This window comes from Chelon labrosus (genome assembly GCF_963514085.1).
Source record: "Chelon labrosus genome assembly, chromosome: 4".
In the NCBI taxonomy this organism is placed as follows: Eukaryota; Metazoa; Chordata; class Actinopteri; order Mugiliformes; family Mugilidae; genus Chelon; species Chelon labrosus.
The window spans coordinates 23086037-23103272 of record NC_140340.1 but is presented as its reverse complement, the minus strand read 5'-3'; the positions used below and the strand labels follow the sequence as shown (position 1 = coordinate 23103272).

At 40.2% G+C, this 17236-nt stretch overlaps 1 protein-coding gene across 1 annotated transcript; it reads right to left on the bottom strand.

Annotated features, from left to right (window-relative positions):
* Window positions 1-3795: 3795 nt before the first annotated feature.
* On the bottom strand, window positions 3796-16977 carry LOC311487333 (gamma-glutamyl hydrolase). Its single transcript, XM_084543581.1, has 9 exons — window positions 16530-16977; window positions 14177-14291; window positions 11006-11056; window positions 10544-10628; window positions 10292-10430; window positions 8404-8510; window positions 6107-6197; window positions 5679-5816; window positions 3796-5086 (listed from the first exon to the last, which is right to left on the bottom strand). Exons 1-9 carry the CDS (start codon window positions 16648-16650, stop codon window positions 4965-4967), a joined length of 969 nt encoding a protein of 322 aa, XP_084399707.1. The 5' UTR covers window positions 16651-16977; the 3' UTR covers window positions 3796-4964.
* Window positions 16978-17236: the final 259 nt, after the last annotated feature.

Sequence of the window (17236 nt, the reverse complement as noted above, 5' to 3'; positions counted from 1 at the left end):
GGTGTAACCACCTTTTATTATTATTATTTGTTAAAAGGTTTAATTTAATTTAAATCTTATGAATGTTTTTTTTTTTCAGTTGAACTTTGATTTCTTTTCATGATTTGAACAGGCTGTCATCTGTAAAGTGCTTTGACTCACACTAGCCATATCAAATGTGCTATTCAAAGAAACTTTATTTGAATGTTTGATTCAGTATTTTTCCAGGACAAACTCAGAACTAAATAATACCAATATCAGTGGCTTTCCGCGCAAAAGGTTTACTTTTAGTGTGTTTAAGTAGGAAAACTATACAAAGAAAGTGAAATATCGTAGAACTGTTGACAGGCACGTGCAGTTTTCCCTCCTACAATTAATTAGTGTATATTGTACAGCGAACACAAACAGGTCCATGTGGGGTCTGAAGACTATTTCTCGCACAGGCCTCGGTTGGAACTAAGCTTGCCCTTATTAACCCTCGTATGGGAAGACATACAATGGCTCCGGTATGGAGCCAAATGCCGTCAATCAAACTCTTTGTTTGTCCCACATCTGCATGTTGGCCGGTTGCCTTGCTTCACTCTCCTCTTGCGTCCTACATCATTTTCTCTCCTCCTCGTTTTGTTGCCTCTCTATGAACTCCCCTCACCTCGTCCTCCATCTCTCCTCCCTTTGCTGCGCAAGACATCTTACAAAGAAAGTGTTTATTTGAGTGAATACCTTTGGAGTCCATGAGACGAAAGTAAAAGGACTTGGTCTAGAGTCTAGACAGTAGATCAGCTTTATTCTCGCACTGGGCAAAACTGACGAGTTAGTTTTTCGTATCCATACAGACTTACACTCACACTGCATCTAATGATCAATGGCTGCTGTATGTATAATTTATAAAACAGCAGTGAACAAAGAACAGTTTATGGCCGAATAAATATTTCATTCGCAATCCATGTCTCAGTGAACAAAAAACAAAAGTTTCAAAATTCAACTCAGCAGAATAAGGCAGTCTCTCACACTGGTGTTTGAAGTGGTGCACTCACGGTTCATTGTGAGTGCAGGGAACTAATATTAAACCAATGCATATTTTTGGATGCAAATGACATTCAGTGTATTTGATCTGTTTGCTGCATGTGGTTAAACCACAGCTGAAGTGGATGAAGCGCTTTGTGTTTGGCTAAAGAAGGGTGTTGTTGTGGAGAGTTTTATGATATTTTACGACTATACAGGTTGCCTTCAAGGTTAAGACTAAAGTTCAAAGTTTAACTTGAAAACAGATGCTGACAAAATCACCCGTATCACCCGGCTTCTTCAGCAGATGGACTTTAACCAGATGTCATTGATGTATTTCCATTTCATCGTTATAAGAACTTTTACTAGTTTACATCTTAAGCGTATGAATTTGCAGTTCAGGGGTTAGGTGCTTGCTTAAGGTACCTCAGCCATGGATGCAAATCAGTGACCCTTTGGTCCCAAAGCTGCTTCTCTAACCACTACTCCACAGCTCCTCATTCTGGGATTCAAGTTTGCACACATACATGTAAACATATAATCCCTGTCACTCCTGTTTACGCTTACCTTGTCTACACTTTATGCACTTCATTCATGTTTACATCCATCATAGATGGAAATCATAAATGATTGAAAGACCCTGAGATGGTTTCTATATTTTATTCTTTTAAAGTGTCTTGTTCTACATGTCATTCTACTCATATGTGTCTTAAATTGCAAACGGGGACAAAAAAAGTTTTCTGAATCTGAATCTGAAACAGTACAGTACATATGCTGCAGTCTCTCCATTGTCATTGCTCAGGCCAGTCCGATTGCATTTATTAGTATTATGGTGCCATCTAGTGGAGACCTGTATGCCTACACCCTTTGCACATTTGTGCCAAATCCAAAAAAAGGACTGGCAACAACTTCTAAATGATTGAAAGACCCTGAGATCAGATTTTTTCAACTGTCTTTTCACTGCAATTTTGCATAAATAGAAAATTTACCCACGTTTGAACATGTTGCATTTTAGGGGGTGGCAATTTTGAGTTTTAAACTAATTAAAACTAAATGTATTTTTAGGGACTTAAAGTGTTAATCCCCAACCACAATATGTACCAAGACATCGGCCTACGTTCCAGATTTTGCATTCATTTTTTGTTAACCACTGTGAGTGGCAGCTGAGTAGTAGCAGCCACACTTCTGTCGTGAAGGTGGCTGCTGGGACCTTCCTTCTTTCGCAAGAAAAAAAAAAAAGGATGCCGGCTTCAGTGCGGTTAATGCATATCTCTTTATTGTCTAATTGTTTGACACATGGTCATACAAACAAGACAGCAACTTGTACAATCACTTGTTCAGTGGGTGTGTCCAAAGCCACTGAGATGAACTGATAAATAGAAGACAGAATGTTCCAAAGTAAGATTTGAACAAGAATAAGGCCCATTATGATTTGGTGTCATTAACAAAGGGGAAGCAAAATGACTGATTCATTAATTATTTTTATTTTATGCCTAAAAAAAAAAAAAAACTAAAAAAAAACTTGAACAAAATAAAATGCTGACCCTCCTAGGTTTGGTACAATTGTCTTGGAAGGTTTGCTAATGAAGAAAAATCGATAATGTCATTACATAAAGAATAATGAAATCACTACAAACCATTAAACAATCTGCAAAGCTGCATTTTAAAACCTGGTAAACTAATCCATTTCAGCCACATTTTGCATGAGGAACATACGTCCAACATTTCCAGGTTTCCATCTCCTTTTATTCAAAGTGGTATCATTAGGCTGATGAAGTGATGTAAAATTGAAAATAATTTAAATAAATATAGAAATATGTATTTTTTTCTGACAAAATGCTATAAAAATATGTGATATTTCTTGATAGAATAAAATATTTAAATAAAGACAGAGACACACGGTAATACAATCATGTACAGCATGTATAGATGAACTCTGTCATAAGACTATATCAGATAGTATTTTATAGTAGGATAATAGACATCTGTTTTTGGAAGACGAAGACATTGGTAGAGAATAATCAGATGGTGGTTGTTACTGTAAGATTCATTTCATTTTTAATCCATGATGAGAGCAGTTACTTCATGTTAATGATGTGTGCCTGACATGTGTTGCAGGATGAGGAAGTTGTTGTGCTGAAAATGAAGCCACTACACAAAAATATTAAGACAGAATGCGGGCAGCAAGGTCGGAATGTTAAAGAGTCACATTCATTATTTCACGCTGATACTGAAACAGCAGTTAGTTGATGATGATTTTGAGTAATCTCTCGCAGATGATTGGACTCAACATGTAACATTGGATGAGTTGGTGTTCTCTGATTATCCACGTTTAATCCCAGGTTTAACTGAATGTAATGTGACTGCCGACACTTTCCATTTCTTTCTAACCTCCTGGGCCCGTATTCCTAAAGATTCTGAGAATCCTCTCAGAGAGCTCCTAACTTAGCCTAAAAATTCCTAGCTAGGAGTCTTAGCTTAGGAGTGATTCCAGAAAATTCTCAGAGAACTCTGAGCAAGGAATGGACAGAAACTCTTATCTTAGTGAGGAGGTGTGGTTGACCCTGTTGCTAGGTATGAGTCATCATTTCAGAAGGTGTGATTGGTTGATCCTAAAAGCAAGTTTTGGTGATAATTGGCCTAGAATGGACCGTCAAATTAATAGACTTGATAACAGAATCTAATCTCTATGAAGACTGTGTAATTATAAATAATACTTTACATCAAAATAAATAAATAGTAAGCTATACTTTAAAAATGATCCTAAAAAATGTGTGATTAAACTCAGGCCCACAACCACAGTGTTCACATGCTGATAGTTCTATTTATTTGCTTCCATTCATTTGCCATGCTGGTCATTTTTGCCCTTCATCCATTTGATGTTAACGAGGGTAAAATGGCTCAGCTTTCATCAATTTCTGTGATTGCTAACCGGCCTAGAAGAAGCAGTGTTGGTTGGTGTTCAAATCTTCCACAAGACGAACAGCAATGGAGAAGAAATGAAGTAGGAAACCCAACTGGACAGAGGAACAGTGTTTGCTTCTGACTGAACTGGTCAATGAGAATAAAAGTGTTTTGAGGTGTAGATTTGGCCCCAAGTCATCACTGCTGCATTGTTGCATTTTTGCATTTTTCCTGTTGCTAAATACCTCAGTGTTGTGATGACTTTCATTTCCGGTGATATTGTGATTGTAACAAGCTTGATTGTCATTCAGTGTTACGAGAATATCTCTCCTGCCTCTTCTTTCAGCCATTTTCTCCTCTGCTTAAGAAACTCCTAAGGCTCCTAAAAGTCCTCCTCCCTGCTCTTAACATATCTCACCTTAGGAGCACTCTTAAGAGCTAAGATTCTTTAGGAATACCTTTTATCTTTACTAGGATCTACTCTTAACTTTGAGAGGAAATTTGGGTGGTGTTGTTACAGACGGAGCAATATAAATGGCTCGCACCGGTGTAGGCTACGTGCGTAGGTCCTTGCGTTTAGGTCCCGCAGTACCATATAAAGGTGCTTATATGGTACTGTATGTCCAAACCTCCTCAGTTAACCTTACCGATTCTTTATTGATCCAAAAATACATGAATTCATAATGGAATGCTAGTGTGCAAGTATGTGCATATATGACTATGAGTAAACACAGGAAGAATATGAACAGTTTGGTGGCAGTTTAATGGAAGACAGGCTACATGGAAGTGAAATCAAACTCAAATCTGGATAATTCTGATACATTTTGATGTTGCAAAATCTAAAATTCTATTTAACATTAAACCATTTATGATTTCCATGTATATGTTTTGGCACAATTTCTTTCCATTTGCGTTTTGTTTTTGGTATTTTTTGTGTTTTTGTGTGGATTGCATTTTGGCATTTTATTCTTCTATCATTTTACAACATTTTCATCGCTGTTGTGTTGCGTTAGGGACTTGACGTTCGAGGCTACTGTATGTCACGTCTCCTCCCGGTTTGGTTTGGGACAAGATGTTCATCAATCAAAGTAATAGTTCTGCACAAAGATTGCGTCCTTGCCTCTGTAGACTGGAGAGAAGTTGTAAATGAGAGCTCTCTCTTCCTCATCAGGACTGGAGAAATGGTGGTTGCTCTTCATGGCTGGAGGAGAGGAATGCAGGGAAGGGAGAGAGATAAAGCTGAATGAGTTGGTGTTGCTTCAACGACCCAGTTCAAGGGATACGGCAGTTGAGATCAAATGGGTCACATTTACAAAAAAAATTGGTAACGTGCTAATAAAATAGTAAATTAAATGATGAAATTGATATCTCTATTTGAAGCAAAAATATGTGTTACAAGTCTTTAAAGTTTTCAGAAAGGGAAATAAAAATAGAAATTTGCACTTTTGCAATGCCATGGCATCTAGGCAAACATGTTCTGCTGATTGGATGAAGATTATAGTGTGTGACTGAAAGTGCAAAGAATGAACCTGAGTGAAAGAATGAAAACATTTTTAAAGCCAAAAGAGTTAAACACTCTTTCAAGGAAATGGAAAGACTTCCAATGAGATTTCTTGATTTTGCATCATCTTTTTGGGCCTATAATGAGATGTCCTATAGAGTCAACTGCCAAACGGAGGTGAGATGTTTGTTGACTTATGACCTAACTTTGCAACAAGAGCCGATAAAATCTGTGATCTCACCATTTTGAGGAAAAGTGCCAAAATTAAATGTAGAACAAATTCACGCGTTACCTTCAGAGACAAAGAAGCTGGCAGTGTAGAAGCACGCTCTTATAGCAGAGCTGGAGTGGACCATGCCCGGCTTCTCTATCCACTCAAAGGAACTTTTCTCCGGATGCCACTGCACGGCGTAAAATGGGTAGCGGTTGGCTGGGGAAAACCAGAAACAGTGTCAGCAGACAAAAAAAAAAATCCTATACTGAGAAAAACTCTTATCAACACCTATAAAGTTCCCCAATGTCAAATAGAACCACTAACATAATTACCAACATCACTCACTGTTCTTCTGAAGAAGGATGAATGTTTCAAGTTATAAAGTTGTGGCACCATCTGGTGGACAGTTATCCAAATGCTAAATTCTAAGTATTTCAAAGTGTTAAGCATTTTTTTTACAAACTTTTTTTGTTTACTGTCTAGTGACAGGCATGAAAAAGTAGTACCTTCCATGGTGGAAATGAATTCTTTCTTTCCATCACTGTTGGTGGACAGGACCTTGTAAAACCTCTTCAGCTTGGCATTTTTGCTGTAGTTCTGTTGATTAAAAAACCACATTTTACTTTAAATTAGTTGTAGTCAAAAAAAAAGCTGAGATTGCATCGTCTTCTCCAGGTTTCTGAAGGGCATGGTGGCCAAGTGGTAAGGCGTTGGTCTCGTAAACCAAAAATCATGGGTTCAATCCCCATCCGTGCCTAGCCTTTAAATTAATGAAGGTAGCTTTCCAAAGACTATTGGGAGTTAAACCAAAGGAAGGTTTAGCTAGATACTTATGATGATGACACGTATCAGATTGCTATCTTCTGCGTAGTGAAAACAATATAGCAAGATCATCACAATCATTGTCAAGATATTACCTATTGACCAAGACTAATTTAGCAAAAAAAAAGTCTAAGCAGTCTTAAGTAGTGTACATTCCTGTATCTGTATTGAAGGTAGGTTTTGCATACCGTTTACGGGAAACTTTTTTCCTATCATATGGTGGATATCATACACAACTGAAATCATAACTCATTTAATATTTCTTCAAGAGGGTGTGGTGGCCAAGCGGTAAGGCGTTGGTCTTGTAAACCAAAGATCATGGGTTCGATCCCCATTCATACCTTAAGAATCTGATTTCTTTAGCATCAATGACATACCACATATTTAAGATTGCTATGCAAATAAGTAACTGAACTCATTAACACTTGAGTACAGCTCTGTACTAAGTATATATTCTTTGGACTGAAGGATGGTTAGCAGGGCAGGAGGAAGTCTGATGGTTGAGGTGTGAAGAGCATCACAGAGATAGCTGTCGGCCATTTTAGTTTTCAGTCTGCTTTTCTGGAATGCAAAGTCAGTTAACATCAATTTCCCCGGTAAAAAGGCTGTGTGGTGTTACATGCAATCTACAAGTGTTCAATTCGCCAAACCACTGTGTTTCTAGACATGCTAATGTTGTTGAATGCTGCCTTTTTCCCCAGGAACATTAATCCTCTGACATGAGTGAGCCACTCTTGTATGAAGTCACCATCTGAGAAAGGTGTGGCCCCTGGGTTTTGGATGCCCCCTGCTATAGAGGTTCATGTACCTTTCCAGTCTATGCAGAGTAAAATATAACTGGGTTGAATTTTTTAAATTAATCAAAGTAATTAAATGTGAATGTTTGATTACTTTAAATGGTTGATCTTAACTGGTAAGGAAATCACCACAGCAGAGCTCACCATAAAAACAAAGAACATAGAGGCATACAAGATAGGCACACTGCTGCCTCTGCAACAAGTAGCTGTTCATCGGCAAAGCTCTGCACAGCACCAATGCACAACCATGAAAAAACATACCCATTCTCTAATGTATGTGAGGCAAGGCAAGCATGCGAGCAGGGACATGTTTTCAGGAGGGGATAGTTGGCATGAACCCTTAACAGGACTAAACGGGTATAGAAGATGAATGAATGAATGAATTGGCCCTGCGATGGACTGGCGACCTGTCCAGGGTGTACCCCTGCCTCTCGCCCGATGACAGCTGGGATAGGCTCCAGCAGACCCCCGTGACCCTTAACAGGACTAAACGGGTATAGAAGATGGATGAATGAATGAATAGTTGGCATGAATACTTGCACGCACAAGTCAGCGTTTAGCACTGACAGTGCCATTGTGGTTGATCTAATCTGTAGTTGAAAGTGAAACTTCTACAGCAGGACCAGTGGTATGATGCATATTATCGAGGACATTTAAGCCTGCAGCAAGCTGCTGCAGACAGAAAACAAAAGCATACATAATGCAATTGCGTCTACATAAATGTGACCTCAGTCTCATTCACGCAAAGTTTCAGGTGGTTTCTTATGCTTCCTACAGGGTGTGGTGGCCAAGTGGTAAGGCGTTGGTCTTGTAAACCAAAGCTCATGGGTTCAATCCCCATCCATGCCTAGTCGTAAAAGCGATAAAGATACATTTGTGGTCTAACGTTGTTGTCTGTAATATGTGTATGCAAAAACTAAAATACTGATCTCTTTTTATCTTTAATTTTCATTGAATTGCAAGTACTTGAGCAGAAAGTTTTTAATTGTTTAATCAGAAATGATTACTTAAAATTATATTTCCTCTATACTTCATTGTGACCAGCAAAAGAATAAAGTAGTGTACATCCCTGTATCTGTATTGAAGGTAGGTTTTGCATACTGTTTACGGTAAACTGGAAATGATCAAGCTTTCAGAAGAAAAGAGGGGAAAAGAAAAAGAAACAGATGGAGAACAGAAAATACCTGCAGTGACAAACTCCAGCTGTGGAAGTTGGAGGTGATGTTCTCATTAACCAGAGACTGCAGCAGATCTTTGGGAAAACTCTGGAACAAACGGCTGGACTGGGCCGCTGGAGGACGGACAAGTTTGTGTTACAAGGAGACAAAGAACACAACAGAGGAACTACATTTCATTAAAAAGGTACAATGACAAAGTTAAATGCAAGAGAACACCACAGACTAAAATGCTATTTCACAATGTGCATTGTGAGGGATGCCACAAAAAGGAGAAGTTTATTTTCTTGTATGAGTTCTGCAGAACAAAAAAGGCGACACACTTGAGAAACATGGTGTACCATACAAGTAAAAGTTTGCAACTGATGTTAAGACAGAGGATAAGGGCAGTACTTTATAGTATCAACAAGTGGTACAGCAAAATATGATTTGTGAGTTGACAGGACTGCTGGAGTTAACAACAAATATATCAATAGACTAAAAACATTGAATACACCTCCTTACATTCTTAACAACTTATGGAAATAGTAGTTGCTTCCTCTTATCGTGCTTCAGTTACAGCTACTGGAGCATCAATTTACACTGCTGGTAAAAGATACATGTCATGCCATTTCAGCTCATATCCTGTAAAGTACTTTGTCATTGGTTTCGTAAGGTCACTTCTAATTGATAACTCCAGCCCCTTTGAATGTGCGGCCTTACCCAGAGCAACAAAGCAAGATGATAACCATCGACTGGTCATGCAAGGTGGCAGAGGAGGAGTGAGCCCAGATAACCCTAACGTCCAGACTAAACTGAATTCATGGTACAATATCCACAACAATACAAAAGAACCTTACTTCCAACACTGTAGTGAAAATGGGAACCACAAAAAAAAAAAAATAATACAATAAATAAAAAATGGGAACCACATGAGGGCCATTTCATCCAATCATTTCAAACAAAAACAGGGCGGTTTCTATACTGTAAATGTTCCTTGAAACAAGTCCAACTGGATATTTAATGGTAAGAGTGTTAATCATTAAATATGAAGATGGTGGAATAAAGACAATATGCTGCCATGGAATGAGGAACATCCTTTGCACAATCATAGTTAAGGAGAAGCAGTTGTTGCTCTATTAGTAAATGTCTTCTCAGGTCTTTGTTGAAAATATGCTTATTCTCTTTTTGTGCTCCAAAAAAAAAAAAAAAGAAGAAAACAAGGGCATCTGGACATTTTTTGAAGGTGTTTCTTTCGATGAGCTTCTCCAGTTCTAACAGACTGGTGAGGAGTTGGAGTTTAAACAGGAACATCTGTGAATGTTGCTCTTCAGAAAATCACTCGATTGGTGTCTGTTAATGATCAGATACTTTGTAGTGGGAGGAAAGTGTATGATCCCGTTTGCTTTCTCCAATAAATGGTGCTCTAATGACCCATTATCAGTCACATACTCCAGCCCCAAGGTGTGAATGGGGGTGAAACATCTTGGGGGCAGATGTTAAGTGTTGTAAATTGATAGCAGATTATATCTCAGTCCAACCCCTTCATGAATGCATGGCTCACCACAGGAGAACAAGACGTCCGTCTACACCTGAATGTCCACATTTTAGCAATCTCTGTCAAATTGGAAAACCCCTCTCTGAACAGACGAGGTGGACTGACATATATCCTGCCATCAATTTACAACACAGCCTCAACATGTGTCCCCAAGAAGTTTCCTCCCCATTCATACCTTGAGACTGAAGCCTCTGGCTGATAATGGGTCGTTAGAGCACCATACACTGGAGAAATAGCGAGTATCTCACCACAAGCACATAACACAGAGGCTGCTGTAGTTTTTTTAGTGTATCTTTGAATCTAATTCAACTCACAGAGCAGACAGACAGTAAAACAAAAGAGAGGAACCTATGTGAATACCTGGTGTGAGAGTGAGAGGTAGAGCCACGGCCTTGGTATCAGTGAGCGTGAGCAGGTTTTTGTTGGCTGTGAGGACGGACAGCTGCTGGAAGCCTTGGCAAGTTCCCCAGATAGGGAAGTAGTCTCCGGCGTCATTGGCCTGCGGATGAAAAGACAATGAGGAATGAGGAGATTACTATGGGGTGATCTGAAATGTTCAAGTAACACCCTGAGCTGTCACTTGATCTTGGCAGCCCGCATCAGGTGCCGTACCTTCAGAGCCAAGTTGTAAAAGATCCTGGCGGCTCGACTGAACTGTGATGTCTTAATATCCACATCTCCTCCTGGCAGCAACAACCTAAAGAGACACCATTCCACGTTAGACATTTAAGCCACATGGTGCTTGAAGATTTCCTTGAGTATAAAAATGATGTGTGATGATAAGCAACAGTGAGAACTTGAAAAGGTCAAAGGCATGAAGCAGATAGTCTGCCAATTATTACCTAATTGCTTGCCGATGTTTGTTTTTTCCTCTATACATGACTTGAGACACACACCATGATGAAATCCAAATTGCGTGTTACAAATATCGATATTGATAAGCTCTGAGTCCGGCTATGACAAGTCTTGGAGGTCTCAATCAGATTATGCAGCAAGAATTCCAGGGAAATACAGTGCTATGGCAGTAAAAGTCTTATGTCAATATTAAGAAGCAAGCACATGCAGTCAACTCACCCATTTATCGAGGAGAATAGCTTGCCATATTCCTCTACAGTGCGGTTTATTCTGGTGAACACATGACACACACACAAAACATTAAAAATAGTTCAAGTCTATCAATTATCCAAAAAAGTCAAATGTAATACTGATCACAGTAGAAACTTGCTAAGATGTTACAAGCCAAGAAACCATTTCAAACAACAGAAACATCAGAAAACAGTCACTGTTGTTTGCTTAGGCCCCGCCCACTTCAACTCGCACTGGGCACCATGACTGAGATGGCTGGGAGTCGGACAGGGATCACAGACTGAGACATACAGCTGACAGGAATGATAGCTCTTTAGTAATTTTCCAGCTGGACTCCTATAAAAGGAGTCCCCCTATAAGTGTGAAAAGTAAACTGATTGATACTGCTGTTCAAACAATGTATATACATACCATATGCTGTTGACAGTATGTATGACTTGATCTTATATAAGTTTGTTTGCTGACCCTGATCTGAATCATATTATCCATATGCAAATACTCTGCTCTGTGGAGTATTTTTAGGGAAGTGCATGCAAATGCTAGCCTGGTCGTTACCATCCTACGTACTTCCGCCCAAAATTTGATTTCGGTCTCGCACGTAGTCTGGCACAATGTAATAGGAATCTGTCTCCGTAATGGGCGGATGCTTATTTTGAGGTTTAAAATCATTGGAGTTCCCTTAACCAATCAGCAACGTTTGGTAATGACGTATATTGTGCGCCGGAGTTCAGGCTCTTACGCTTACCACTTCCGCTTCCAGTTAAATAAATTTATAAAATTTATCATTTATAAAATTGACAAGACGCCTCTTGTTCTGGTTTTAATTCCGTGATGCTCTCGAGAGTTGAGACAACTTCGCGGATGGCTTCTAGCGTCTCTTCCTCCGTCGCCATTGTTGCTATACTGTCGAACTACAAGCTTCGCTGGACTACAAGCAACTCGGCGGGCGAGTTCCGCGTCATCACTCAACTGTTCGCTGATTGGCGCGGTTACACGCGAACCGTGGAAGTGCAATTGGGCCAGACTCCGTGCGAGACCGAAATCAAATTTTGGGCGGAAACGTAGGATGGTAACGACCAGGCTATGCAAATGCTGCTGCGTTTCTGAGTTTGGCTAATGCCACCTTGTTGCTAGTCCCCCGATAGTCTGTGTGTGAGGCCTGTGTGTAGGGAACAATTGTAGCAGATGATAATTCTTTCATTTTCCATCAAAACTGCACCAGTCTGTGCTCTAACATAGGTCGCACAACCCACAATATCACGTGTACGTGTGATATATACGTATGTGATTTGATAACAAAAGACAAGACTGCACATTGCAGTAGGGGAAAAGAAGGGAAACACTCTGATTTGCAACCAATTATACTGCCAGTTTTAACTGTGAATTATCGTTTGAACACAGAGTATGACACAGAAACTGTATAACTGAACCGTTTTTACGGTAGCCACTAGAAAAGCCATCACTAATTTATCTTACCCTAACGCCGTAGTCTGATGTGCACATCCCCAGAAATGTAACTACGCGCTGCTGCGACACAGACTGCGAAGCTGTGATCGGTCTGCTTGGTAGCGTTTCTGCTTTAGTATTTACGGCTTAATTTGTGAATTAACTGTTTTGGATCAATAAAAATGGAACACATCGTGGAAAGGTTAACTGAGGAGGTTCGGAGAAACAAACATTTGCATGACTCGTCTTTGACAAAAGTTTGGCGAAAGTTCAGCAAAAGATTCAGACACCATTGTTGAAAGCGAAGCAGGCAATAGAAACAAAAATTAACCAGACTGGCAAAAAAGATACAGCGCCTACTAGTGTTTGGGTGGCATTTTTACGGAGCGAGCCAGACTGACGAGCGCACAAGTCTAAATGGCTCGCACCAGCGTAGGTTAGCCCTCCTTGGATGATTGGTACAAAAAAATCCATGAAATGTTCGTAATGGTTCATAAAAACCCTTCTCCATGAAGTTGCAGAAAATTAAATTTGATGAAATTTAGTTTTCTTCTTCCTTCTTTCTTCTCAATTCCCATTTGTTATTTAGAGTGAACCTTCTCACTCTGTAATCTGAAGCTTTCAATTATTCCTGACAACCACTCGAGTTTCATTGTTGTCGGTCACACGTTGTTGTCAAATCAAGTAGGCTATTGAAACCGAGGCACAAAGGTTTGCTAATTTCCTCAAGAATGTGGTTGAAGGGGGAGTTTCAGTCAGAGGAGCACTGTGTGACATCCAGTTCTCACACTATTTCTGATCTGCGTTTTTGCTGCAATTATTTTAATTTGTCGATCACCTCTATCTTCAACAGCTTTCATCAAGTACACCATCAGTATGAATTGACAGTCTTTCAGGTCATGGTTTATTAAAACTAGCTAAGAATTAGATCCACAAGAAATGATATCTCCAATGGAATTCCATTGCTGCATGCTGTATCAGAGCTTTATCAGCTAAGAATGAGAATAGTATTAACAGTTCATGTTATCATTATAAGCAACTGCATCTGCAGTTTCACAGATAACAATTCTAAATCTTCAGTATGAATAAATATGACACATTAAAGATAAGCCAATGGAGATGCGGGGGTTTGTGGATCAACAGGAACTCCGGGGCAAAACATTACTTCATCTATACCACCTATAACAGGTATCATGATTCTGAGTTTTTAGTATTTCCTGTGACCCTATTTGGTTTCCTTGTTTTTGCTTTGTTAAGTTCTTCCTTGGTGTTCCTTGTCTTGTTTTACTTCCTGTGTTTTCCCCCCTTTGATCGTTGGATTGGTTTCTCCTTGTGTGCTCACTAGTTTCACCTGTGTCTCATTAGCCCCTCTGCCCATGTGTGTATATATAGCCCTGCCTTTTCCTTTGTTCTCTGTTGGGCCATCTGCTATGTTACCCATGTTTGTTTCTTGTGTTCCCAAGTTCTTTTTTTGGTCCCGTCCTGTTTTGCTGGATTTAAGTTCTTGAATTACCATGCTTCTCAACTGCAGCACCTCTTGTTAATGTTTTGTAAGTTTTCATTAAATTCCTTTTGTTGCCAGCTCCTGTCTCCCCTTAGTGTCTTGCATTTGGGTCCTGCTGCTACATAACCGTGACAACGGGTTCATCCATTCTAGGTCTTTGCAATCATGTATGACTCGGAGCTTACACCTCACCCCTCTAAATGTCTTACCTGATTGGTACAACCCTGGCGCCAGCTTCCTCCAAATACTTGACGTAGGAGGCGGCGATGTAAGAGGAGCCACGAGCAAAGGCATCATCAGGAAGGTTTTCCTGCGCCAACACACCTGGCATGACAGAAGATTGATTACATTGCGCTGCTAGTACATAGATGTAAAGTTAAGCAACAGGGAACTAAAATTTTAACTTTTAGTAAATTTTTGCTATTTTTGTGAAACTCAAATTATGGTTCCTTTTGGCTTTTTACCAACAACACTGCCTCACAAACTCCACCAGCAAATGCAATGCACCTGAACCTGTTGTGTTGCATTGTCTTATAGAAACCTGTAGATTTTATCTCAGTTCAGGACAAACTGATACAAATCATATCATTCAGTAGAGTTTGTAGCTCTTTCGAGCTACCAAGCTAGTCCTAACTATTCTGCTCTCCACTTTTGAATAACATATATAGAGTACTTCCACCTTCTGTTGAGGAAAGTCATTTCCTCGCATGAAGGCGCAGCACAAATGCGCAATTGCGACATTTGCGACTTTGCATGACGTTGAACTATTTGGTCTTATCACAAGATTGCAAAGGCCCAGTCCAGGGAACTTAAAGTGATTCACTGGAACTAAATTCATTATCCACCCTGCAAAGAGTCATAAGACCTCTATCAAGGAAGATATAATCATGGGCAAAATATAACTCCCCGTGTCACCCTTCAGTCATATCGAGTCGGTGCACAAGGTCACAATCACACCAGTAACAGTGCGACAACGTTGATACAATGGTAACTCTGCCACAGCATACTCACAGCAGTGTGTGTGCACTCCTTGTGTGACCTCAAGATGAGGTTCTCTGACACACCCAAACCTGTGAGAACACAGCTGAGACTCAAACCCCCACGAATGACAGTCAAGCTAGTCATATGCTAGAGAGCCACAGCCCCAATATTAGCCACACATTTTGTATATATCCTGCTGTAATCGCCAGTTTTATATCATAAATATCCTGCTGCAATATCTGTACATGTCCTGCTGTCAACAGTCATTGTGTACACTGGAACACTGTCTGTTTTAATTTAAATCCACATGTATATCTCTACATATGTACATACTCTGCACTTACTCCTTCTGCACTTGGATACTAACTGCATTTCGTCACTTAAACATGTGCAATACCAAGTTTAATCTAAAGTAGTTCAAGAAACCACCCGCGGTGCCTCACATCATGTTACATCAATCTTTGGCTATGTCCTGATGATGTATCACGCGGCAAAGCAATGGGATCAGGTGTTGTCATCAGCAGTCTACTCCTGAATCCAAAGATACAAAAACGAGGGGATGTTTAATTCTGCTGGTGAAAACGAAAGAAAAAGCACACAGCACACGTAGGACGGGAATGTAGGCTGGGATTAAACTTCCTTGTACGAGACATTACCCAAGTTTTGTCTCTCATCCTCATGGTTAACCTTTAAAACTGAAAGTACATAACAGTTTCCATTCACCAGAGAATTGCATAAAACGCTGAGTAGAATTATCAGGGAAGAAGTTCAGAAACTTAAAATCTGACACCAATCGAGCAGGCACACACCTGGATGAGGTGACACACTGTGTGTATCCTTGCTATAACTCACGCTATGTGGTTAGAACTAAAGAACGAGCTGCTAAGGCTCTTGAAGGAGCAGTACCGCACTTCCTTCTTTACTCAAAACCGCACATCATGAGTCATGGTCACAGATGACCGACCACAAAGACTGCAGTTTCTTTCAGGACAACCGAGTGCACTGTCACAATTCATCTCTGAGTCGCCACCTATTAGGGACAAACAAAAAAAGGAAGGCTGTTTAAATAATAGATATGTGAGTAAAGGGTGGTTTCCCTCTGCCATCTGCAGACAAACAAATAACACCGGTGCAGATGACAGGTATGTCAACATAAACAGAAAGTACTGTAACTGGATGTTAATCAACAGCATACGCACCCTTTATACACATATGTGAAGTGTGCTTCCTTGAATTGATAGAGTAACACTTAAAAATTACAGGTAGAAATTGATGGAAATAGGTAGCCTACTGATGACTTGGGCGAAACTGATTATCTTTAAAAGAACCGGAGACACTCTAACCATAAAGGAGGTATCTTGAGAAGACAGCTAAAATATTCTGTAGGCTGTAGGTTTATTATAACCACTGCTGGCAAATAATACATGTCCGCACAAACCACACAAAACACACGCACACACCTTCTCTCGAACATTCTGGATGGGAATTACATAAGAGCTATCATAATCCCAAGGGAAGCCTACAGCCGGCGTCTGCACATGGGAGACACTGAGGCGTGGGGTGTATGCGGCCGATTCTTACCGATGATCGGACGGTCATTGAGCTGCTGGCTCCTCACCACCGCCGCCGCCGCGCACAGAGGCAGTGCGCACCAGAGGCAGGCGGTCAGCACCGCGAACACCGCTGCGGCCGGGCGAGACATTCAAAGCACCGGGATGACAGACGCAGGACCGCTGGAGACGAGGGACGACGGCTGGGTGCGCGGGTCGAGGAGGAAGAGTTGCGACAATCACTCAGATTTGTCTGTAAAATAAAAAGTGAAACGCCAAGGGAGAAGGACAGGGTCGTTATCGCAGTCCGCCGGGTGGTGATGCTCTGAGTCCTCTCTGGCTGAGCTCTTGTTCTACCTCCGTCCAGGCTTCTGTATAAGAGCGTCGACTCAGTCACGTGTGGAACTCCCCTTCCTCAGATCCAGATCAGCTAGAGAAGCCTCCTCCTTTTCACTTCATAGAAATACATCAGGTAGATAGATAGATGCTTTATCTATCCCAGAGACAAGATGAATTACAGTCATCAAAAAAGAGTCCAAGTAAAAAATAAGAATATAATGAGGTAAAATATTAACAAAATATATAAAATATAATAATATAATATATATAACTGTACAATATACTGTATACACTGATCAGCCACAGCATTAAAACCACTGACAGGAAAAGTGAATAACATTGACCATCTTGTGACAATTCAATGTTCTGCTGGGAAACTTTTGGACCTGGCATTCGTGT

What these genes read in the sequence shown, in the direction of transcription:
- LOC311487333 (XM_084543581.1), bottom strand. Translation starts at nt 16,650, where the DNA reads ATGTCTCGCCCGGCCGCAGCGGTGTTCGCGGTGCTGACCGCCTGCCTC. An exon ending in CAATGACCGTCCGATCATCG is followed by an intron (nt 14,292 to 16,529) that starts GTAAGAATCGGC and finishes CTGTCATGCCAG; the next exon opens with GTGTGTTGGCGCAGGAAAAC. An exon ending in ATTCATTTCCACCATGGAAG is followed by an intron (nt 5,817 to 6,106) that starts GTACTACTTTTT and finishes GGTTTTCCCCAG; the next exon opens with CCAACCGCTACCCATTTTAC.